The sequence below is a fragment of the Chrysochloris asiatica genome, unplaced genomic scaffold, assembly GCF_000296735.1.
Source record: "Chrysochloris asiatica unplaced genomic scaffold, ChrAsi1.0 scaffold00044, whole genome shotgun sequence".
NCBI classification, from domain to species: Eukaryota; Metazoa; Chordata; class Mammalia; order Afrosoricida; family Chrysochloridae; genus Chrysochloris; species Chrysochloris asiatica.
This window is the reverse complement of record NW_006408562.1, coordinates 12,947,969-12,973,588: the sequence shown is the minus strand read 5'-3', so window position 1 is coordinate 12,973,588 and position 25,620 is coordinate 12,947,969. Positions and strand designations below refer to the sequence as shown.

Genomic DNA, 25,620 nt, shown 5'->3' with positions numbered 1-25,620 from the left:
AGAACCCAACAGAAAACATGAAGCAAGGAAACAGTCTTGAAATCTGAGGCGTCAGTTATGACTGTTAACTTATGTAGTGTCTTGAACATAAAGATTTAGAATTAATAATGTTCCTGGGGTTTTCAGCCTTGAAGAAGATATTTGATTTTTCTGTTGCTGCAAGACAACTTACTGCTTCTTAGACCCTTTTCCTCCACACAAAGAGCACTGAAGTGGGAGGTCTGGACTGGTCTTTCTGAGTTTGTTGTTGTAAGGTGTCATTGAGTTGGTTCTGACTCAGAGCCACCCTAAGTACAACAGAACAAAACCCTGCCGGACCCTGTGCCATCCTCACAATTGTTGTCTTTGCGCCCACCGTTGTAACCACTGACTCAGTCTACCGTAATGAGGGTCTTTCACCCTTTGGCTGATGCTTTACTTTACTTAGCATGATGTCCTTCTCCAGAGACTGATTCTTTTTGAGTTTAGACTCCACTTGTTACTCATACTTTTGACCTTGGTGCCTAGGACAATACCTTCACGTCTTAGACATTCAGTACGTATTTGCTGAATGGTGAGTGCTATGGGCAATCCTATTTGCTTTCTCTTGACTTTTAATTCCTCACATGTGAAAACTGAGGGATTGGCTAGAGTTCCTTCTGATGATTCTGCAATTTTGTAAATGTTTGGTCCTCTTAGTCATTTACCTTCTTTATCTCCTTAGGTAGGTTCTTGGCACAAAAAGCATAGTATTTAACTTTTGTCTTAAGTCTGCCCTTTGTCTTTTTCCACGCATCTCCTGTCATACTAATCCTAGCAGAGCTTAATGGTGAAGAAAGCTGTTTTGGTTTTATTTGTCTTTGGGCAGTCTTGTTGTAATAAGGATGGCAAAAGCATTCTTCTGTTTTCTACCCCCTGAAAGGCTCTCTGTGTAACTTGTTACCTCTTTTACATGCGGAACCTCTGTTTATTTGTTGACTTTAAAACGACTTATGCACAGAATAGCAAACATGCTGGAGAATGAGAAGTAACGATGGAGACAAGTGGTGCTTTTCTTTGACAATTGTATCCTGAGCTTTATTGAACACATTGTGTCTGATTTAAAGTCCTGTAAATAGAGCCAAGGCTTAGATTTCATAGCCACTATTCTTTCTTGGTAACTGTACATACCATAATTTTTACGTATACCAACCACCGCAGAAAATACTGCTCACATTTCATGGGCATGTTTTCACAACTGATTTACTGTCTTGCCTGTGACATCTGAATCCTGGCGTTGTGGACCAGGAAGAAAAACAATATGAATCGATTGGCTTAAAATTTCATGCTTTGAAGTCTCTCTGAGTTCTCATGGGCCAAGTAGGTTGCATCTCTCTCTAGACCTCATTTTTCTCATCAGGAAGATGGGGATGATAATACCCCTCCTAACAGTTTTGGTGTCAATGAAAGAAGATACTGCACAATCAATCAGTGGATCATATTGTAATTATCATGATGATGATGATGCGAATGTTGATTAAAAAGGTGAAGGCACCCTCACGCTCTACCTCTAGTTAATCAGTTGGCACAATCGTGTTTCCAGAGGCAAGTTTTTCTCATGGCACTGGATAAACCCCACTTGGACCACCAAAAAAAAAAGAAAGAAAGAAAGAAAGAAAACTGTGATTTCAACTCAGCTGTGGTAGCAAAAACATAAGTCAAACCTCCTTAGGAAGTTCATTGTTTACAACATGATTTTCTTTTTCTATTAATCTCTTTTCCCCTCCAAAGAGGAAGGTGAGTAGGTTAGTAAAAATCAAGCAACTAGAAACAATGGTCTCTGTTCTACTCTTTAGTCTTTGTTCTTATATCATGGATGATAGATACCATGGTAATCAGCCCGTAATGAGTGCATTTCTAATATTGTACAGTTTTGAATAAATAAGATATAAATGGAAGAAAGGTAGCTAATTAGTCTGTGGAACATGATCTTATGTTCTATTTCATGGTTGGTTTGTTTTTAAACTCACAGCCTTTTAGAAAGGCACATTTAATGAATGGTGAGAGATTTAAAATGCCTATTGTTTTTTTCAGCTTGCTTGCAGTGTTCTGTTTTTCTTTTTTGTTTCTTTCCCTACCTCTAACTCAATTCCATTGGATATCTATGAGTTGTCACATTTTAAGTAAGTAATAACGGTGTCAAGCTGTGCTAACAAAATGTCCCAACGTAACAGTTAATAAGCATTGTCATCTTAAGCATGAAACAGTTTAGCTAATGATTTATCTCGTATAATGCAGCACTTGAGGCAGCTGTATGATTTGTCTCCTTAGCAAGTCAAGTGATTTCTTTAACAAAATGTTAAGCACAGATGGGCCATAAGCTGTCAGTTAGCTATGATTGTGCCTGCATCTGCTGGCTCTCAATGCACTGTTTCATGCATTCAGTTAGTTACTTAGCTGCAGCCCGTGAAAAGCTGAACTTACTCTGATTGGCAAATAAAATGTTCATTTGTCTCTTCTTCCTATTGTTTTGTTTTGGGAACACATGTCAGCAGCTCAATTACCCAGTTCATTAACAGCTCCCAAAGGACATGATGGTCAGCCCATGATAAGAGGGCAGTTGTGGTACATATGGCCAATAATGGCTTCTCTCTTGGCAATTGTAAATAAGAGTTACTTGGCCGTTCTGCTTTCACGAGAACTACTGTTTTCCTGTTTCCCCTTCACTGTGCAAATGTTCTTTCTTGACTCCAGGCAGTCCAGTCCCAGGAAAGGCACAGTTACCTAGCTGCTTTTAGAAACGTGGAGATTTAACAGGACAGGACGAACAGCTCCGGCTGTTCAGAGCTGTTCATTTTAATTATGACTGACCATTAAGCTCTTGAGGGGGGAGTGTGCTTATCATGGGAGACTATTCTTAGAAAGCTGTTAGCTGATTAATTAGTTAACTAATCAGTTTGCCTAATTGAATAACAACACAGTTTCTTGGGTTTTTATTCTTTTCTTTTTTTTGAAAGACGCTGGTGACAGCTAAGAATTTTAAAAAGTCATCAAAACTTTTTTTTTTCAAACAGAAATCATTTTCTGGAGCTGGTGGGAGTGGGTTAGGCAAATGTGACCTCATTCTTATTTGCTGAGAGATTCGTGTGATAAAAGGACATCTTGTTACAAACATACATAATCAATCACACAGATATATACACAGTCACAAAATCAAGTAGCTAAGAAGCCAGAGGGTGATGTTGGGTTGGGGTTAGGGTTTTTAAGTTGGTTGTGGATTTCTTTTTTACTTTTAAGACTTTGGAAGGAGTTTCTAAAACAAGTTTAAAAATCTAGCTTCTTTAATAGGATGGGAAAAGGCACAAGTGTATTTTTACTTAACTAGATCAGTGAATGAAGTCACCAAACATAATTATGTATGTTCTTGTTCTTAAGTGTTGTAGAGTTGATTCTGACCCCCAGTGTGATCCCATGTGGCTGAGTAGAACCTACCCAATAGGGATTTCTGAGTTGGACTCTTCACTTGAGGAGCACGGGGGATGCAGTGATCAAAGCACTTGGCTGCCAACTGAAAAGTCGATGTTTGAACCCATCAGTTGCTCTGAATAAGAAAACTGTGGCAGTGGGTTTCCTTGGAAATGCTATGGCTTTTTACTCCAACCTATAGGGTCAAATTGAGTTGGCATCAACTCGTTTGCAGTGGGTTTTAAACATTCTTTCCATGAGCAGCTCACCTGGTCTTTCTCTGGTGGGGTTGCTGGGTGAACCTTTTGGTGAACAGTAAACACTTAGCTATTACACCACCATAACTCCTTGAAGAGAATCATTATTGTTAAGTGCCATTGAGTCAGTTCAGACTCAAAGTTACCCTGTATAGCAGGGGTGGGGAACGTCTGTCCGGTCAGCGGGCCGAAAAAGGCTCACAAAGTCATTTGGGCTTGGCCCTGCCGAGGCAACCGCAGTTCCAATAATCACGTTGTTGTTGTTGAGTGCTGTTGAGTCACTTCTGACTCATAGTGACCCTGAACAGGGTTTCCTAGGAGTGGCTGGTAGGAACAACTGACCTTGTGGTGCAAGCCATCCTTGCAGTCCAGTGCATTATCCTGCAGTGTCACATGAGGACTCCAGCCATCACACTGTTGTTGTCGAGTGCCATCTAGTAGGTTCTGACCTGTACCAACCTTGTATGGGGTTTCCAAGGAGCGACTGGTGAGCTTGAACCACCGACTTTGCTGTTCAAACTGGCTTTGTGGTCCAGCGCATTAACCCACAGCGCCACACCAGGACTTCATCACATTGTTGTTGTTGTCAGGTGCCATCGAGTCGGAACCGACTAATAGCGACCCCATGCACAGCAGAACGAAACAATGTCCGATCCTGGGCCAACCTCACTACCGCTGCCACACTTGAGTCCATCAATGATGCCACCTGGCCAATCCATCTTGTTGGGGGTCTTCCTCTTTTTCTCTGACCCTCCACCTTACCCAGCATGACATCCTTCTCCAGCAACTGTTCCCTCCAGACAATATGTCCAAAGTATGAGAGATGAAGCTTAGCCATCTTGGCCTCCAAGGAGCACTCTGGCTGCACTTCTTCCAAAATAGATCTATTGGTTCTTTTGGCAATCCATGGCACTTTCAGTATTCTCCTCCAACACCATAACTCAAAAGCATCAATTCTTCTATGGTCTGCCTTATTCACTGTCCAATTTTTGCATGCATATGAGGTTATTGAAAATACCATGGCTTGGGTCAGGTGCACCTTAGTCCTCAAGCTGACATCTCTGCTCTTCAATACTTTAAAAGACAAATGATTTGTTTATTTCAAATACCTTCTTTAGACAGCATAACAGACGACTATACACATGGACCTCACCAGATGGAACACACAGAAATCAAATTGACTACATCTGTGGAAAGAGAAGCTGGAAAAGCTCCATATCATCAGTGAAGACAAGGCTAGGGGCAGACTGTGGAACAGACCATCAATTACTCATATGCAAATTCAAACTAAAGCTGAAGAAAATGAAAACAAGTCTACGAAAACCAAAATATGATTTTGAATTTATCCCACCTGAATTTGAAGATCTGAAGAACAGATTTGATGCATTAAACACTAAAGACCGAAGACCAGAAGAGTTGTGGGATGACATCAAGAACATCATACATGAAGAGAGCAAAAAGTCATTAAGAAGACAAGAAAGAAGGAAAAGATCAAAATGAATGTCAGAGGAGACTCTGAAACTTGCTCTCCAGCATAGAGAAGCTAAAGCAAATGGAAGAATTGAAGAGGTCCAAGAGCTGAACAGAAAATTTCAAAGATCAACTTGCAAAGATAAAACCAAATACTATAATAAAATATGTAAAGATTTATAGATAGATAACCAAAAGGGAAGAACAAGGTCAGCATTTCTCAAGCTGGGGAAACTGAAGAAAAAATTCAAGCCTGGACTTTCGTTATTGAACGATTCATCACATTAGGAGTGAGTTAATTAAATGTCTGACCAATTATAGCAGGCTAATTTTGTATGGCCTGTGAATGGATGTTATACATTTTGATTATAAGATTCCCCACCCCTGCTGTATAGGGTTTCCGAGGAGTGGCTGGTGGGCTTGAACCGTTAATCTTTCGGTTAGCAGTCCAGTGCTTATTTTACAGTGCGGCACTAGGATTCCAAAACCAAAAAATTATTAGTAGCTGAAATGAATGAAGGAGAAAGATTCTTTTCGAACTGCACTGCAGCCGCATTGTTCAAAAGTCAGAGTTCCATAAAAGGACTCAAAGAGACCTATCCAGAGAGGGGAGGCTGTTGGGGCTAAGAGCATCCAGCGAGAGGCTTCCCAATGTAACGCGGACAGGTTATCGCCAATGCACGCGAACAGAGCTTCCTGGGAGCTGTAGAGGTGGGGCATGGGGGGCCGTGTAGCCCAGCACCTTGGAGGCAGCTTGGCGCGCCTTCCAGCCCCAGCTTGTCAGCCCTTATCTTAGATAAACACCAACAGTCCACGTTGTGTTTTTCAAATGACTCCCGGGCCGAAGCACACAGCCGGGCCCTGGCGAGCTGCCCCCGCGGCCTGCCATATTCATAACCAATCTGTACTCCCCTCCCAGGGCGGCGGGCACTCGGGGAGTTGTTGAGTGTCAGCGTTTATTTGTGCTATTTTGATTAGCACCAACCTGGCAGGAGCTTATTTTCCTTCTAATGACCCCGTGCTGTGAGCCGGCGGCTTCCGAAGGAAGGCCTCGGGTCAGAGGGGAGGGGAATAGCGTTACAGTTCTTTTGCCAGCCTAAAATGGGGAACTGCTGGTCAGGAAAGGGGATGGGTACATGGCTGGAGGGTCTTAATTAGATTTGAGTGTCCTTTAAAATAAAATTAAAATTAAAAAATACTTTATTACAGTTTTGGTGAAAATACAGGTAATAAAACACACTTCCAATCCAACAATTTCTACATGTTCAGTGACAGTGGCTACAATTTTTACACTGTGTCGACATTTTACTTATTTCGGTTCTAGTTATTTTACACCCATTAATTTCATCTCACTGCAATTTCCTAGTGTCATCTATGCTTGTAATAACTCTTCTCCACCTCAAGGTCAGCAGTTCAAAACTACCAGCTGTTCTGTGGGAGAAAGATGAGGCTTTCTGCTCCCGTAAAGATTTGCAGCCTGGGGAACCCTGTGCAGGGTCGCTATGGGTCAGAACCGACTCTGCAGTACTCAACAACAACTTGGTCTCATAGAGTTAATTTTTAAAAAGAGCACAATACTGAATCAAGCACGGTATTTATTTTAATTTTTGCGTGGTGGTTGTTGGTGGGGCTGACATGCTGTTGAGTTAGTTCACTTTTTGAGTAGATTAGAGTTTTCTTTAAAAAAAAAAAAAAAATCCAGCCCAGAAAGCTGGGCGTATGCTTGCTATAAAATTCTTACCCTTTCACACTTGCTAGAGATGGTTGTGGTGTGGCACATTTGGGGGAGAAGTTGTAGAGGTGACAAGAACACATGGCCGACCCCTTCCCCCCAAGTAGACTGCTCGTTCAGTCAGGTCATAAACCATCTCTCTTAGTTTATCAATGAACAGAGTAACAGCGGCACAAATCCTAGTTCTGGGTTAAGAATTCTGGAAAACTGTTACAGGATGGATTGTTGGGTTGCAAATGCTTTGGAGACACACCTTAGAAGAATTTCGTTACAAATCTTTGGTTCCTTCCTTTCAGTGGGTTATCTCTTTTCTTGTCTCAACACATGCACAATTTAAAAACTCTTTTTTAAAAATAAGGACTGGGGTTGCTTTTTAGTTTGTGAATTAATGTGGACGAGAAGCTTCCAGGTGCTGTAGTATCAACGGGCTTGGATTAACCCCTACTGTGCATCCATTTCAACCTCCCCCCTCTTCCCTCCCCTGGAAAAAGAAAAAAAAGAAAAAACTCAAGCTCTTCTTTCTCATCCACTCCGGCTCTCTTTGTGTCTCCTGCGTCCCGCCAGGCAGGTGTCAGAGGGTTGAATGCGGGTAAATGCCCCGTTGATGGATTCCACAGATGGAGCATGGAAATCGGTAGAATAGACTGCAACCACAGGCCATTTCTTGGGATCCAACAAAAGCTTCCAAATAAGTCAACAAAAATCCCAAAGATCACAAAGGGAAAATGTCATTTGTCATTTACTCTGGGCTTGTGAGGGAATATCAGTCTTGCTTCACTCCCCTGGCTTTCACCGGAGTAAACACGAGAGAGGTGATTCACATCTTTCTCAGTCTAAAAAGGCAACTTCAGATTAGAAAACAGCTAGTTGTCCCCTTCTGCCCTTCGTGTTGGCTGGATAAACTCACCAGCACGGGGTGACAGCCTGCAGTTAGGCAGATAGGTGCCTCAAACTTTGAGTTGATCTGTTAAAAGACCTAACAGAATATACTGTGAAATACCCTTAAACAGAAACAGCATGGCATGGTAGCATGAAATTTTTATTTTTATATTGTTCTTTTATCAGTGAAACATAACTTTGAGTAAAAATGTTGATGAGATGACTTCAGAAATATTATTACAAAAGAACAGACCCATCTTCCTGTGAATGAATATAGTGACTAAGCACTCTGGGGGGAGCGATCCCCCACCCCACCCCACCCCCACCTCCCCTGTGCCTGTAAATCGCATTGCATTATATCTGGGAGCAAACACAGAGTTTAAATGGTTGTCATGTTTTGATTCTTTAATTATTCAAATGAAAAGTCTTGCTGAGAAGAAAGACAATGTGCCAAATTCAAGCTTGTGAATTATTTTGTTTCTCCATTTTTTGCCTGTCCCCCATCTCTGAATGATAATAGTCTAGAAACCAATAATTATAGAATTCCATGCAACTAAATCCCTATAAAATTGAGGCAAGATTTCATGTTTAATAGTGTTAACTCGGATGAAATATTTCCTGAGGCCGCAGAGCAGGTCACAAGGGGTTAACGGACAAAGACATACTATTTAATTCTGTAATTCCTTCTTTAATTAAACTTCATGGTTAGTCCACTGGTGGTAACACTTCTGCCTTCTTCCCTTGTTTTGATTTGTTTCTGAAGGAAGGATTGATAACCCTTTGGGGTATGATGGTTAACCCCTGTATGCATGCTCCTTCTCTTATTTTAAACAGAAACTGTACGTTTTCCTAGGTTTTAATCTTGGGAGCTAATATGAAATCATTAGGATTGTTGAAAATTTGACTCGAAAAAGAATGTATATTTATATAATATATGCCATATAAATATATATATTTGTTGTTGTTAAGTGCCTTTGAGCTGGTTCCGACCCATAGCGAGCCTGTATAGGGTTTCTGAGGAGCAAGCTGGTAAGCTTGAACTACCGACCTTGCAGTTCAAACGGCTTTGCAATGTGGCGCATCTGACTCTGAAAACATATATTTATATATAGAGAGAGTTTGCAGTATGAAAAGATAAAATGAACTTTCATAAAAAGCAGGGTTAAAGCTTTCTGGGATGAGAGATGACTTACCCATGACCAGGGTGGGTGTTCTATTGAGTAAGCACTGGACAACTAACCACAAGGTCAGTGGTTCAAACCCACCAGCCGCTCCTCGGAAACTCTACATAGAGTTGCTATGAGTTGGAACTGACTCGATGGTGCTTCACAACAACAAAAACTGTGGAATATTCCAATATGTTTCAAACACTTTTGTTTAAAAAGCATTTGAGGTTGTTTTATAGCTTTTGATAGCCTTTCACTAAGGCATCTTTAAATGCATTACAATAAAAATGGCCCCAAATAAGACTTGAATAAAGATATAAAATGAGGACTCAGTTGAATTGGTTATTATCAGTGGAAGGTTCCAGAATGACGCTGGGTCTTAGGACAATGATCTGTCTATGCTTCTTTATGGAGACTGCGAATGGTCACCCTGACAATTTGGATCTCTTAACCAACAAACCTATTCAGCATCTTGGCAAATGGATTCATTTCTTAGTGCTTTTTTGTTGTTTGTACCTTGAACATCTAAAGAGTTTGATAAATGTTCAATGGAACTGAACTGAATTGGAAAAATGTTTGATTAAATGTATAATATTGTAATAGTTCTACATATTTCATTAGATTCTAGGAGGCTTTATAAAACTTTGGATGAATGGTGGTTACAATGGCAATAAACTAAATGACCCAGGGCGTCTGGACCAGTAGTGATGGTGTGTTAATCTAATATAGAAGCAGCGAATGACTGGTGAAGGGGTTTGGTAACAGAGTCAGGACTGGCAAAGTCAGATCAGAATATGGATTGGGAGTAAATCTGAGAAGTGTTAAGCAATTTAAAGCAATATAATTTCTATTTAGAAGACCATCTATTATGCATTGATACTGATTTTCTTAGGAGAACTGTGCTGGAATTTCATATTGTGGGGAAATATTTCTATATAATGAATAACAAAGCAGATTTTGTGTAAGATATGATTGAGTAAATTAAGTAGATTAAGTAGAATTGAAAATGTCCCCTTAGTATTAAGGCTAGACAGTAGCAAAAGTTTCCCAAAGAGATTGTATTGAATCTAGTTGCAATTTATTAACTCCTTTAGACAACTGTCTTGCTTATGTTGCTGAGTTTCTAACTCATATCATTAGCCATTCTGCACAGAACATGCATATAATTTCTTTCAGCCTGTTGTCGTCAGTACCGTCAAGTTGGTTTTGACTCATAGCGACTCTGTATAGAATTTCCAAGGAGCAGCTGGTGGGTTTGAACCTTGTGGTTCAAAGTCCAGTGCTGATCCTACAGTGCCACACCAGGAGTCCTCTTTCAGTCTAGCTGTCTGGAAAGTCTTATTTTTTACTTGCGTGGAATATTTAACAATGAAATGAGATACTTTATATTGAGTGTCTCATTTGTTCTAGTAGCTTGAGTGCCGTTGGAAATGTAAAATAGATTAACCCCAATAAAATGGTCTCTTTTGCACTATCAAAGTGGGATTTAAGTTTTAGATTTGTCTTTGGTGAAAACAGAGTGATTCATCTTCAGGAGATTATTATCAGTCAAGTTTTGTGCAAATCATGAATTTTGTTTTTATTGAATTATACAGGAAATAGTAAAATTTCCATAAAATGGAAAAGAATCCATAGTGGTTAATCTTCAGAAAGAACTAGTAAACTGCTAGATTAATCTAGGGTTGCTGACTTTACGTATTTTAAAGCCCACATCCTTTTGGGGTTTACAGATGACGAAAAGTTAGAATTAACTTGTAAGATTGTGGCTTCATAATCCTAGAAATGATCATTTGATTTAGATAATTTTTCAGTAGAAAAACCAAGCAAATAACTTCCTTAGTGTCTTTTGAAATGATACTAGATGGATATTTTGTTTTTTAAAGGTACCCTTTAGAGCACTTTTGAATAAATCCTCTAGAAATGAAAGTAAGTGTTAGTTTGTTTAAAAAAAATGTCAATTTTGGTAGTAAAGATTGTCTTATTGAATCCTTAGATATTCTGAGTCTTTTTAGTCACTAGCGATGGTGGTTTTTCATCTTTTCTTTTCATTTCTTTTAATGTTTAAACTACACCTTCTTTGAAAAAAATGATTAGTCCTCAGAAATAACAGGTATGAGAATAATTGCAAAAATGCCCAACTGTTTTGGAGTTTCAAAGAACTCCACAGCTCATCGAAAGAGATGATAGAAGACTTGTAAGAGATGACTGTTAGCTGGTGACTGAGAAATCTGTGTGAGTTTTCATTCACTGGATATGTGTTCATTGGGCACCCAGGGTTCCAGCCGTGGATAAGGCATGGAGGAATCTTGAGTTTCCAGAGCTTCTCTTCTAGGGATGTTCATTGTTAAGGTGAAACACAGTGGTCTTGACCCTCAGAATTAACATTATAGGGTACTTGTAAATCTAAGCATTCTTTTTCTTCAGAAACCAGAGATGGTTTTGATGAATTCACCTGCCATCGTATTTTCTTGGGAAATAAGACTCCCAGAGTTTGGGAATCTCAGAGGCTCTCAAAGGAAACATGAAAGTTCCCTTATATAGACATTTCGAAGATATTGCAGACTTGTTCCCAGACCATTGCAAATGTTGCAGTAGAGTGCAGCACATGATTTATTTTGGTTTCCCAGTACATCTAAAAGCTATGCTTATACTATTGTCTTATAAGTGTGCAATAGGATTATGAAAACATGTTTAAATGTGAGAATGACCAAAATGCTACACAGAGACACAAAGTGAGTCCATGTGGTTAGAAAGATGATGCTGGTATACTTGCTTGATGCAGGGTGGCCACAAACCTTAAATTTGTTACAAACACAGTGTCTGTGAACCACAGTAAAGTGATGCACAGTAAAATAAGGCATATTTGTACTAATAATTTGTATCATAGTAAAAGAAAGTGGAAGCAAAAATTTAGGGTTTTCATAGGCAGAGGGAACTTTTCATTAGCTGTTAACCGAGGTTGAGTTTTTTTTTGTTTTTTTTTATCTGAATTCACTTTGGGAAAAGTCAGGACAATTGAACTGGAAGCAAGGAAGGAAGACATTTTGAGGGCTCACTGTCTTCTTAGGGGAAAAATAATTTTTTTCTTAAGGAGCGTATTGTATTTTAAAATATACAAATTAAAGTGACTTTTTTAAAGTCGTGGTAGAAAGTATTTTATGTACTTGGGAACTTTGAGAGGGCAAAGAAGAATTAATCCGAAATTCTTTTTCTATTGTTGTTATTGATAAGTACCATCGAGTCGGTTCTAACTCATACCGACCCAGTATCGAGTTTCTAAGGAGAGATTGGTTGGTTTGAACCACTGACTTTACAGTTCAAACTGACCTTGCAGTCCAGTGCTTATCTTATAGTGTCACACCAGGCCTCCTGTTCTATTATTGCTGTTGTTAGGTGCTGTTGAGTTGGTTCCTTCTCATAGCGACCCCGTTTATAGGATTTCTGAGGTGCGGCTGGTGAGTTTGAACTGCCAATCTTGCGATTCAAACTTACCTTGCAGTCGAGTGCTTATCCTGCAGTGCCACACCAGGCATGGTTCTTAAAGGGTGGCCCCTGTTCACCAACATTGGCATTAATCACCTGGAAAAGTTTTAGTAATGCAAATTCTTGGGCGCCCACTCCACACCTACTGATAGGAAACTCTACTGGGGATAGCCACCTGTAGTTTGCCAAGTTCACCGGGTGATTCCGGGCCTAGATATTTATGTACAAATTCCTGTTCATCTAAAGCAACTCACAGGTATTCAAACATGTACACATATGTAAATGTCATTGGGAGCCTTTGAAATTTATAATGCAATGCATAGAATTTTTAAAATACACTTTAGTATTTCCTTAAAATATTTTCATAGTTAAAAGAAAATGTATTTTTTAGGTTAATAGTAAAATGTAAAGTAAGATTTCTATTAAATGGGACCATTTTGTATTAAGTCAGATAGCATAACTGAAACCTATCATAACTTGGCATTACACGAGTATATTATAGTCTCCTTTTGCTTTCATGCACAGGTATTTTTTTCAGATATATATTTTTTAATAATATGTCAGATATAATTAAAGAAGCACTGAACCACAAATTGCAAAATCAGCAGTTCAAACCCATCAGCCACTCCTAGGGAGAAAAATGGGAACGTCTGCTCCTATCAAGAGTTACAGCCTAGGAAAACCTAGAGAAGGGTGACTGAGCCGACTCAGTGCTAAGGCAATGAGTTTGATTGGATTTGATAATGTCTTTTAATATCAGAGTCTGAATGTGAGTAAAAGAATAGATATATTAAAAGAATGGAAAACTTAAAATCATATTTACAGACTCATTTTAGATGTGAACTTTTGGAGGGCAGCTTAAAATTTGCACTGAAATGGAATGCAGCTTTAGGTTTCTGTAAGACTGAGCTAAATTTGAACATAAGACAAAGTGGAGTGAGTAGTATTGGAGATACTGCATGCCAACATTGTTTCTAGGGCCACCTGCATTTTGCCAGGTCTGTTCGATGGCACTTAAAAACAAGTACAACTGTTCCGAGGGTGTAAGTGAGTTTACCTGACATGGGCCTACACAATCCACAGGTTCTTAGCTTGCTCCATAGCACATCACTGCCCTGGAGGAGCCCCAGCCCCAGTTGTTTGGAAGTTTTCATTTGGGGGTGCTCAGGAGCAAGACAGCTTGTGTACGTTCACTCTGGCTCCTCCTCCTATATTCTGTTCCAGCCGCCTGGTAATCCCGATGGTCCTCTTCTCACTGCTCCAATGTTGGGGTCTTTGGATAGAGTCCTGTATCAGGTACATCCTTTCAGGGGGCAACAGCTGATCCATTCCATCCCTACTCACTTTGCTACAGAAGTCCCTCTGGACTCTTAGTAGACAAAGGGAGAATGCGCGTCCTGTTCTTGCTCCTATCCAATCCTGGCCTGGGAGTGGCACTCCTGTGGTCAAAGCTTCATTAGATTCAGATCAGAGATTCTCTCCATGGGGCCTCAGACCCTGTCCTCAGGGGAACAGACCATATTATAATGTGAGTGCAAGTCCTGTTCATTCCCAAGTACTCTGTACACTAAACTTGGAACAAGGTCCCTGGCCCGGTGCATATCAGTGCAGGCAAATAGAAGCTTTAATGGGGAGGAGACAGCAGCAGGGATGCTTTCAGGAGCGAAAGACTAGTGTTCAGAAGGACTCAGCACTAGCTTAAATGCTCTCTTATCATCATTTTGAAATTCATGATAATTTTTGAACAAGGGGCTCTGCATTTTCATTTCTCACTGGGCTTCCCAAATTAGGCAGTGTCTTGGGCAGCAGCCCCACCCTGCTCACCAGAGATCCAGACTCTGGACTCAGTTTAGGAACAGTGTACTAGTCTATATCTATTACTTTGTGAGTCTTTTCTTGATCTCTGTTAATACATAATGTCTCCTGAAAGCATTTCCCAGTACCTGGCAATGAGATTGTTTCATGCGATTGATCACAATGTGTCACTCTTTCCACACACTTCCATACACTTCTTCCATTGATCTTTTTTCCCTATCCCTTCTTGCCTCCGGAGCTTTATGCATGGGCAAATGCTGCCTTTTTGATGTCATACGATTGGATTTTCTAGGAGTGGGCACCTCCCTGGTGCTGTTGGTCACCTTATGGCCCTATTAGATCCATGCAGTTCTCATCGACTGATTTTCAGAAGTCGATTGCTAGATTTGTCTTTCTAGTCCTTCTTAGTCTGGAAGCTCTACAGCAATACATACGTCTCCACTGACCGGTAGTGACTGTGTTTGAGATGCATTCACCAGGAATTACAACTGGGTTTCCTGCATGGAAAGAGAATTCCACCTCTGAGCCACTATGGCCCCCCTACAAGAGTTCTAGAGTTATACCTTTATAGGAAGCCAACAGTAGTTCATTATTGTTGTCTTTGTCTTTTTAGATATGCAGCCAATTTTAGAATTAAAAAGAAATATTTGTTGACAGATTTCTCAATGTAAATCATGGCGAAAAATGTATCAGGGACCAAATAAACTGTGGGTCATCTACTAAACAAGAATGGAGAAGTCATCAGACTCTAAGGATGAAGACTGTAAGCATGGAGCAGGGAGTACCCCTGTTTTCTAAGAGTTTATAATCTACACTCCTGGATAGCACAGATAGATAGATGTAAGAAGCAATTATTTTTGCCAGGGTTTAGGAAAGAGAGGGACTAGGTAATGTAGTGGTTACGAATCGGGCTGCTAACCTCAGGGTCAGCAATTCGAAACTACCAGCCACTCCGCGGGAGAAAGATGAGGCTTTCTGCTCCCATAAAGATCTACAGCCTCAGAAACCCTGAACAGGGTCGATATGAGTCGAACTGACTCCACGTCGCATAACAACAACATGATAATGTATGGAAGACTTTGTTATCCCTGTGTAGACACTGGGGATGGACTTTAGGTAGGTTTTAACTCATTATGACTTGGTTAGACTTCTTTCTTTTTTTAATTCCAGCTTCAGCACCCCAATCAGATGAAGGCTCTGACATAGATTCTGAACCCGATTTACCTTTAAAGAGGAAACAGCGCAGGAGCCGAACCACCTTCACAGCAGAACAACTTGAAGAACTGGAACGAGCCTTTGAGAGAACCCACTACCCTGACATCTATACCAGGGAGGAACTGGCCCAGAGGGCAAAACTTACCGAGGCACGAGTCCAGGTACTAACACCAAACATCCATTCCCAACTGCAAATTCCCATAGGAAAATAAGCATTTTCAGATAGTCTAAAGCTTAGGTGTCCCTGGGTGGTACAGACACTCTTGGCTGCTAACTGAAAAATTGACCCCAAATCCATGCAGAGGCACCTTGGAACGAATGCCTGGTGATGTACAGATACACTTTGGAAAATCAGCCATTGAAAACCCTGTGGGGCACAATTGAGTTTTTACCAGTTGCCACAAATCAATTGGATGGCAACTGATAAAAACTGTTCATCAAAAGCATATTTTAAGTGAAGAAAAGTAAGTTTATGAGGAATATACTTATGGGGAGGCTTATTTTTAGACTTTGTTTATCATTACTAGGAGAATATGAATATGTTGTAGATGATACACATACACACATGTGTTCATTCATGCTACTTATACATGAATTCAGGAATCCTTATTAAGGGCCAGGTACTCGCACGGGCTTTGTGAAGAGTACACAGATAATAGCAAACACATTCTGAATGATGATTTTGTGCTAGATAGTATTTTAATCCCTGTAATAATCAGTAAAAGGAGCTCTGGTAGCGTAGTGGTTACGAATCGGGCTGCGAACCATAAGGTCAGCAGTTCGAAATAACCAGCTGTTCCGTGGGAGAAAGATGAGGTGGTCTGCTCCCGTAAAGATGTACAGCCTCGGAAACCCTGTGTAGGGTCGCTATGGGTCGGGAATCGACTCCACGGCACATTACAAAAACAACAACAATAATCAGTAAAACTTTACATTGGGACTACTACTGCTGCTCCAATCGATAGGTGAGGAAGTTGAAATGCTATCTGTTTAGGTAACTCCTGAAAGCCACATAGTTAGTGAAGGGTAAAGGCCACTTCGTATCTGTAGTCTTCCAATTATGAAGCTACACAATGGTGCAAAAGACAGAACCTTCTCCTCCAAGGCTAGAAGTGTTTGGTGGTTCAAACCCACCAGTCGCTCCTTGGAATCCTATACAGGGTCACTATGAGTCAGGGACTTACTTGATGGCACTTAACAACAGCAACAATGACATTTATTTTAAGGCCTTTTTGAAAAACACTAGTTTGCTATGTTGTTGTTGTTATATGCCGTGTAGTCGGTTCCGACTCATAGCGACCCTGTACAGGGTTTCCGAGGCTGTACATCTTTACGGGAGCAGAAACCCTCATCTTACTCCCACTGAACAGCTGGTGGTTTCGAACTGCTGACCCTGAGGTTAGCAGCCCAATTTGTAACCACTACACTACCAGAGCTCCTTTAGTAAGTTACTAAAGAGTGGGAGAATAGTGTTTTCATTTTTAATGATAACATTGCCCCTCAAATTAGTAGAGTACTGCCTGAAGGAAGATAAATGTCTTAGTTGTTGGGAGCCTTTGGAAAGTTGCCTTGAAGCAGAGTCATACTGCCCTATCGGGTTTTCTTGGCTGTAATCTTTATGGGAGCAGATCTCCTGGCTGCTCTTCCACAGAGCTGCTGGATGTGTTTGAATGGCCAGTCTTTTGGTCAGCAGCCTACTGCTTAACCATTTGTGCCACCAAAGCTTATGCATGACTTAAGGTATTCTGACATTCCTCACAGCCTCAGACGCTACCTTATCTCAAAATCTACTCCTTGTTGGTACTTGACTCTCTAATCAAAGTGGGACTGGCTTGTTTTCTATGAGGATCAACTCTTTCTCATGTGGAGCTCTTTAATTACTTCCATTGTTAGGGTACTGTCCAGAACCAACCTCTTCCAGGCTGTAGAGAGCTAGTCAGAGGGATTGCTTTCTTCAAGTGGATGCTCTGTGTGGTCACTAGAGTGCTCAGAAAATCAAGGAATCCTAAACTGAATCAGGAAATGTCTTTCAAGTCTAACATGGGAACCAAAGACAACATTCAAATAATAAAACCCCAAAGATGTGAAAAGTAAAAGAGAAACTAAGTCGGAGAGAGATTAAGCACATTGGAAGTTGAGTAGAGGAAAGAATGAAATCTTGTTGGAGTAACCAAGAGAGGTTCATGAAGAAAACAGATTTTCAGATGGGCTTTCAAGATTTGATGGATATTTATTGGGTGGTGAGGGTGTATTAGTAATAAAGAATATGAACAAAGGCATGGAGAGTTGCCTATAAGATGAGTTGCATATAAGGTGATTCTTCATATTCATTCTAGTCACATCTAGGGAGCATCCAATGACCTAGTTTGGTTGGAGGGTAGGAGTGACAGTGTGGCAGGATGAATATAATTAGAAAACTGGGCTGAGAACATGCTGTGGAGGACTTGGGCTTCAGGCAAGGGACTCCCATTTGACTGCTTGTTGTTGTTGTTAAGTGCCGTTGAGTCGGTTCCGACCCATAGCGACCCTGTACAGGGTTTCCGAGGGTGTAAATCTTTACGGGAGTAGAAAGCCTCATCTTTCTCCCGCGGAGTGGCTGGTAGTTTCGAACCACTGACCTTAAGGTTCGCAGCCCGATTCGTAACCACTACGCTACCAGACTGCTAGGCAGTGGAAACCCTGTGTGGAAAACAAAATGGGCATTAGAAAGGTCTACACAACGGGAATGGAAAGGAAGAGGTAGAGGGAAAGATGAATTCAGAGGTGCCACAGAGACAACTGATTGTGTCAGCTGAAGGGGTGAGTCACAGACATGCCAAGGTTTGTAATGTAGATGGGAGCACAGGGGTGCTAGACTGTGAACCATAAGGTTGTAGTTTGAGCCCACTAGCCACTCTGTGGGAGAGAGATGAGGCTTTCTGCTCCTGCTAAGATTGACAGTCTTGGAAACTTTATACAGGATCACTATGAGTCAGAACCAACTCCAAGGCACTTAACAACAACAACAACAACATCATGTAGATGCTTTAAAATTGGAACAAATGTATGTCTGTACCCATCGCAACTATGTTCGCATTATATGTTGTTATGTGCCATCGAGTCAATTCTGACCCATAGGGACCCTGTATATGGTTTCTGAGGAGCGGATGGTGAGCTTGAACTGCCTACTGGGCGACCCTGTACAGGGTTTCTGAGGCTGTAAATCTTTACAGGAGCAGAGAGCCTCATCTTTCTCCCATGGAACAGCTGGTCGTTTTGAACTGCTAACCTTGTGGTTCATAGCCCGATTCATAACCACTATGTTACCAGAGCTCGTTTATATAACATTATACAGATGATCATTAATCACAGATCAGGAGTCCTGGTGTGGCGCTGTGGGTTAATGCACTAGACTGCAAAGTCAGTTTGAACCGCAAGGTCGGTTGGAGGTTCAAGTTCACCATCCGCTCCTCAGAAACCCTATACAGGGTTACTTTGGGTCAGAACCGACTCTATGGCACTGACCACAACAACCACCATCACAAATCATGAAGATATGCACATGTAAATATTATTATATATATACATAAAAGAGCTCTGGTAGCGTAGTGGTTACAAATCAGGCTGCAAACTTTAAGGTCAGCAGTTTGAAACTACCAGTTGTTCTGTGGGAGAAAGATGAGGCTTTCTGTTCCTGTAAAAATTTATAGCCTCGGAAACCCTGTGCAGGGTTACTATGAGTTGGAACCGACTCCACGGCACACAACCACCATTATTACGTATACTGTATGTATTATAATATCTCAAAGCACAAAAAAATCCACTGCCCTTGAGTCAATTCTGACTCATAGTGACCCTGTCTAGGGTTTCCAAGCTGTAAATCTTTAGGGAGTCGAAAACCCTTATCTTTCTCCTGAGGAAAGTGACTGGTGGGTTTGAACTGCTGACCTTGTGGCTAGCAGTCTAGTGCTTACCCTACAGTGCCACAAACAGTCTTCAAAAAGTTTGTGGGAAAAGTTCCTTATCTTTTAATTCTATTTTTCCATGAACTTTTTAAAGGTCCCTTGTATATAAGAGATTATGATGTTATAAGTATTAGATATATGTATATGATTGACTTTGCTTTTATTATAGTTATGTCCTGGTGTGACACTGTGGGTTAATGCGCTGGACTGAAAAGTTAGTTTAAACTGCAAGGTCGACTGTTCAAGGTCACCAGCTGCTCTGTGGAAACCCTAGAACGGGACTGACTCAATGGCACTTAACAATAACAAATCACCTGGTTTAAATGTGACGTAAGAATCAATCCTTCCTTCAAGCTTCCAGGAAACATTTATTGAGTGCCGGACTGTATGCTCCGTGGTTTCCCAAGCTCACATTAAGGTAGAATATCAGCCCTAAACCCGCCCAATTTAAATTGATAACAAACAAACAAAAAAAAACCACATGCATTTCTTTCAAAGTAATCAAGTAAGTAGTGTATGAAGATACTAAAAGCACTCAGTGTTGTTCTACCTGTCTCTGTAAAAAATGGGGATATGGCAGGATAAAGTGTATAAATAAATAAACCCTGCAGATTGCACAGAAGCCAGCATCCTTACCTGGATTGCTGAATGTCGAAGGATAGGAATAACAGCCCGTTTACTTCCAGAGGACACAGGATCATTCCGATAAAGACCGGTGTCTATTTTTCCCTACAGTGACCTCCTTTCCAGCGTGGGTCTCTCATTAATGTAACAGCTGTCTTAATGTGGCTTTAACCTGGTGACTCTTTGCATTCCTCCTGGCTTCTTTAGTTCCCTTGAGACACATCATGTCTTACACCACAGCGATGATCTACAGCCTAACAAATTCCCTAGAACATCCAGCATATGGATCTTTTACTAACTCAGCAGGAAAAAGAAGAGAGTAGTTAATCACTGATTAAAATGCCAGAACAAAATCCTTTCGTTTTTAGAAGGATCTGGGAAAGCAGTAGCCTAGTCAACTCAGTTTGACTGATAGCCATAAAGTGTGAGTTAGCTTAATTTGGGGCACCTGGGAAAACCAAACACCACACCAAGAAACCCCAAGTCACATCTTTACTCCATTCCCGTAACCCCTAAGCCCCGCGGAAACATATTTCTAAACTCGACTAACTGGAGGTGAGACTAAATTTAAAGTAACTTAGGTCTTTTCCAGGGTTTGGTAGAACCTTGTTTGGACAGTAGCTATGTTGTGGCACTTCTGAGAACACAGTCTAAGAATTGTTGTACGTCAGAGATTCTGGCTACTTCACCTCTTGGGGAGAATGTTATAATGTGAATAATAACAAGCATTAACATTTTGTTGGCTAAAAATGGCTTGCAAATATTTTTGGTGTGCAAGAGTTTTAATAACTATTCCAGATAAAAATTTCATGAAGTAGGCAAGCATCCTTGTCTTTTACTATAAAGGTAATGAAAGACGGGAAAGGAGGCTGTTTGTGGAAAGAGCATTTAAGTAAGATGAAAAATGAGGCATTTTATCCCAACTTGTCTTGTTGGACAAGGTACTTCATTCTGCTGGATCTTATTTATTTATTTATTTAAATATGGGGCTAGTTGAGATAAGATGATATTTGCTTGGGTTAGGGACCATGAAGATAATCATAAATTAACTTTAGGAGATCTGAAATTTGTACAGAATGTTTTGTGCCACACACTCAGACCTCCTAAAGCTGATTGGTGAAAAGTTCACTGGCTTTGATCTTATTCTCAAATGCCTCACCTCCAAATTAAGGGCAATATTAGACTTTACTGCACAGATCCTTCTAACATCAGTGATTGGTGATTTAGAGTCACCTAACAGATTGAGGTGCTGTCGGGTCATTACTGGACTGCTGATCAAACCAGCTGCTCCTTGGACACCCATATAGGGTCACTGTGAGTCAGAACAAACTTGACTGCAGTCTACAACAATGACAATAACAACAACATGTTTGCATAGATCTGAAGTTAATGCAGGGATGGAATATTTGGCCCTGAACTCTGTTGTTGTTGCTGTTAAGTGCCATTGAGTTGATGCCAACTCCTAGCAACCCTGTATAGTGTTTCCAAGAAACCACTGGTGGGTTCGAACTGCCGGCCTTGTGGTTCGAAGTCCGGTACCATACCAGGTGTCCCTGAACTCTGAAATGATGCCAAAACATGGTCACTCTGCAGCTTTCTGTGGGAGTTTGCTTTTGAGATGTAGTTGAGTACATTTTTGTGTATGTCTATTGGAGTCCTGGTGTGGCACTGTGGGTTAATGCGCCAGACTGCAAAGCCATTTGAACTGTAAGGTCGGTGGTTCAAGTTCACCAGCTGCTCTTTGGAAATCCTATACAGGGTTGCTATGGGTCGGAACCGACTCTAGGCACTTCTCAACAAGAACATTGTCTTCTTGGAGTCCTGGTGTGATACTGTGGGTTAATGCGCCAGACTGCAAAGCCATTTGAACTGCAAGGTTGGCAGTTCAAGCTCACCAGTTACTCCTCAGAAACCCTATCCAGGGTTGCTATGGGTCAAAACCAACTCAACAGCACTTAACAACAACATTGTCTTCTTACAATCTTGGAAGCAGGGTGGTTCTCCTCATCAACCTTGTGTCTCCTCCGCAAACTGCTCTCCATATGGTGGTCCAGTCCAAACGACCACAATGATAGGACTGAGGAGAGTATCATAGAAAGAAACAGGAGATAGAAGTGGACGAAGGGAACAGCTGGTTATATCACATGTATCTACTTAGATAGTACTTACACTTGACATTGTAGCATTAGATAGCCGCCAAGTTAGTGTTTAAGCAAGTACTTTATATTTGGGTGGTGTTCTAAAGATTAAGCATTACATTTTCTCCCCCATTAAAAAAATTAAATTGGAAAGGACACAGCTGGAATAATACCCATTAGATTGATTGCCTTTGAGGACCACCCCAAAAATGTGAATCATTAATTTACTGATGGGCAGATTAGGCATACATATACCATGGGACAATAAGCAATATCACATTTTTTGTATATAATACCCCCACATAAAGACCAAACACATGCCTATAACATAAATAGGAAACTAATATGCTAGGGGGTTGCAAGATTTACAGAAACCCTATATGAGTTATTTGTGTAAAAATATGGTAATCCGTGGAACTTGGAAGCAAATTTGACTAAGCATCTATTAAACCAGTCTGGTTTTCAACTATTTGAGGGACTATTTGGACACTTTCCTATCTGCTGTGGGCACTAAAGGCTTTGCTTGTAGACCACAGAGCTAGGAAAACATAACAAGGCATAGATGGAGGACTTAGTGTGAGATTTTTACTTAATAGCTCAACATTTCTAAGCATGTAATATCCCACAGGTATTCTCTGAAGCACTTTGACTGTGTTTTCACATTTAGCAGATTAATAAACAGAGAATCACAGATACAAAGGGTCTTCAAAAAGTTTGTGGAAAATGGAATCATCAGAAGTTCATGGAATATTTCCAGAAAACTTTTGAAGCCCCCTCGTATTAAGCAAATTGTTTAAGGTTCCAGAAGTTGTAAGTGAAGGAGCTGGTATTCAATTATTACCTTGGCCATGGCTGAAGTATACTTTGCATTACACCCAGGTGACTAGAAATAATGGTTGTGTCTATTGTAAGGATCCCTGGAGGTGCAGTGTGTTAAGCATTGGACTAAACTGAAAGATCAGTGGTTCAAACCCACCAGTTGCTCCGCAGGAGAAAGAGGAGGCTATGTTCTTCCACAAAGATTTTACAGCCCGGATAACACCATGGGGAACAGTTCTGCTCTGTCCACTAGGGGCAGTGTGAGTCAGAGTTGACATGTTGACAGTGGGTTTAGCGTAGTGATTACGAATCGGGCTGCTAATCTCAAGGTCGGCAGTTCGAAACTACCTGCTGTTCTGCGGGAGAAAGATGAGGCTTTCTGCTCCTGGAAAGCTTTATAGCCTCAGAAACCCTGTGCAGGGGCGCGATGAGTCGGAACTGACTCCATAGTACTTAACAACAACAACAACAACAACAGTGAATTAAATTTTCTCCAATTTCTATTACTGAGAATCTGAGAAACTTGGTTTTTTATTTTCCTCACAAGCAGAAACATTTATAAAAATCTTATTCACCTTTTGAGATTCATTCTCCCTTTTGAGATTCATTCTCACTCGCTTTTCTATTTGCTATGCTGTTATGGGGATTTTTTTCAATCAATTTGAATTTTGCTTCAAAAACAAATAACCAAGTTGACTGTGTTTCTGTTCCTACTCCTCAAAACTAAAATAAGTTTCTGAAGACAGTGACCAGTGAGTCATAAACGTCCTCCACCCTCTTTAGATAAACTAATTAGCCATGTATATACTCACACATGGCATTCAATACATTTTTCATCGATTGTCTGTTAGGAATTAACGATATGATATTCAGAGAATTCTCTAAGACCAATTTTGAGTATTCAGGGAATGCCTTCAGTTAAATATGAGAAGCTAACAGCATTGCAGGCTCATTATGCTTCAACAGTCTGGATGATTTCAAGAGCACGTTTCCCCCAATTAAAAATAGAAGCTCTGTCATTTATGCATGGGAGAAAGATGAGCTTTTCTGCTCCCATAAAGATTTACAGCCTTGGAAACACTATACAGGGTCTCTATTGTTGTTGTTAAGTGCCTTCGAGCCGGTTCCGACCCATAGCTACCCTGCACAGGGTTTCCGAGGCTGTAAATCTTTACGGGAGCAGAACGCCTCATCTTTCTCCCGCGGAGTGGCTGATAGTTTCGAACCGCTGACATTAAGGTTCGCAGCCCGATTCGTAACCACTACGCTACCAGAGCTCCTTACAGGGTCTCTGTAGTCAGAACCTACTCTACAGCACACGAAAGCAACGTGTCTTTTATGAATTCCAGAGTATAAAGAATCACAGGGCTGTTCCCCAATTTGCATCTTCAGTATATTTTTTCTTTTGGTTATGCTTTCAGCAGGCATAGCTGGTTTTGGAAGGTGCAGACAGCTGGTAGTGGCACAATGATAAAAATAAATATGAAATGTCCAGATATAGGCACATCGGTCCTTAATCAGCACCAGTTCTCCTAGAAATAGCCCTGTGGATTTACTTTGCCTAAATTTAAACAGCGTTCCAATTCCTTCCTTTGGAAAACTCTTGAAGCCTGTGCTGATGGTTTGTTTTTAAGTAAAGATTTGCTTTATAGCTATTTCTCCTCGTCTTTTAACCGAACTCCTGATGGGTTTGTTCAGTGTCTTACTTATTTGTATCGTTTTGGAAAACTGACAGTAAAAAACAAACTCCTGACACTTCTAGTCTTTTGGATTCTGTTTTTTGAAACTATTTAAAGAAAATGATGATGTTCCTTCTCATTTCTTATTTGAGCAGAGAAAAAAATTAAGAATTAAAGTAAGATATTTAATTTTTCTAGAGCTGTTTCAGGTTTCAAACAAACAAAAAACAGCAAGGAAAACAACCAGAAAATACAGTTTTCATATACTCCTTTTTTGTCTGCATACAGTTTTTCCTATTAATAACATTTTACATTAGTATGACACAGTTGTTACAGTTGAACCAATGTTGATACGTTATTATTAATTAAAGACCATAGTTTCCATTAGGAAATTCAGGTGGCATACTAGATAAGTATTCTGCAGCTAACCAAAAAACTGATAGTTTTGAACCCATCTGGTGGCTCCGGGAAAGAAAGACCAGACGATCTACTCCTGTAGAGATTACTGCCTAGAAAACCTAGTTCTACTCTTATCACATGGGGTCACTATGAATTAGAAAATGACTCAATGAACCTAACAGTAACAACATGATAGTTACCATTTTAGGTCTTCCTTTTGTGTGTTGTACAGTTCTATGAGTTTTGGAAGATGCATAATATTATCATTATAGTATCATACGTGATAGTGTCATGGTCCCAAAAGTTCTCTTTGAGTAAATTGTGATTTACAAAATTGGGTCAGGTGGAGTTAGAGTGAACTCTGAGTCAACAGTAGGTTAGATGCGTGGAGCGATGAAGCCACCACCAGGGTAAATCAAACTTGGGTTCTTTAGCTAAAGATCGAGAAGGAAACTGACACAGAGGGAGGGGCAACATGTTCTGGTAATGGTGAGAGTGTGATCTTCAGAACCCTTCACAAAGGGTCTTGCCAGTAGAATCATAGTGCAGATAGTAAATCTGAATCCATGAAGTTCAT

At 40.6% G+C, this 25,620-nt stretch overlaps 1 protein-coding gene across 4 annotated transcripts in view; it reads left to right on the top strand.

Moving 5' to 3' along the window:
* The window catches only part of PAX3 (paired box 3), a 126,546-nt gene that overhangs the window by 69,195 nt on the left and 31,731 nt on the right, over positions 1 to 25,620 (top strand). For all 4 annotated transcript variants that reach the window (XM_006861883.1, XM_006861884.1, XM_006861881.1 and 1 more), the window contains exon 5: positions 15,396 to 15,601. In XM_006861883.1, the coding sequence (XP_006861945.1) occupies positions 15,396 to 15,601 (206 nt within the window). The remainder of the gene's footprint in view (positions 1 to 15,395; positions 15,602 to 25,620) is intronic.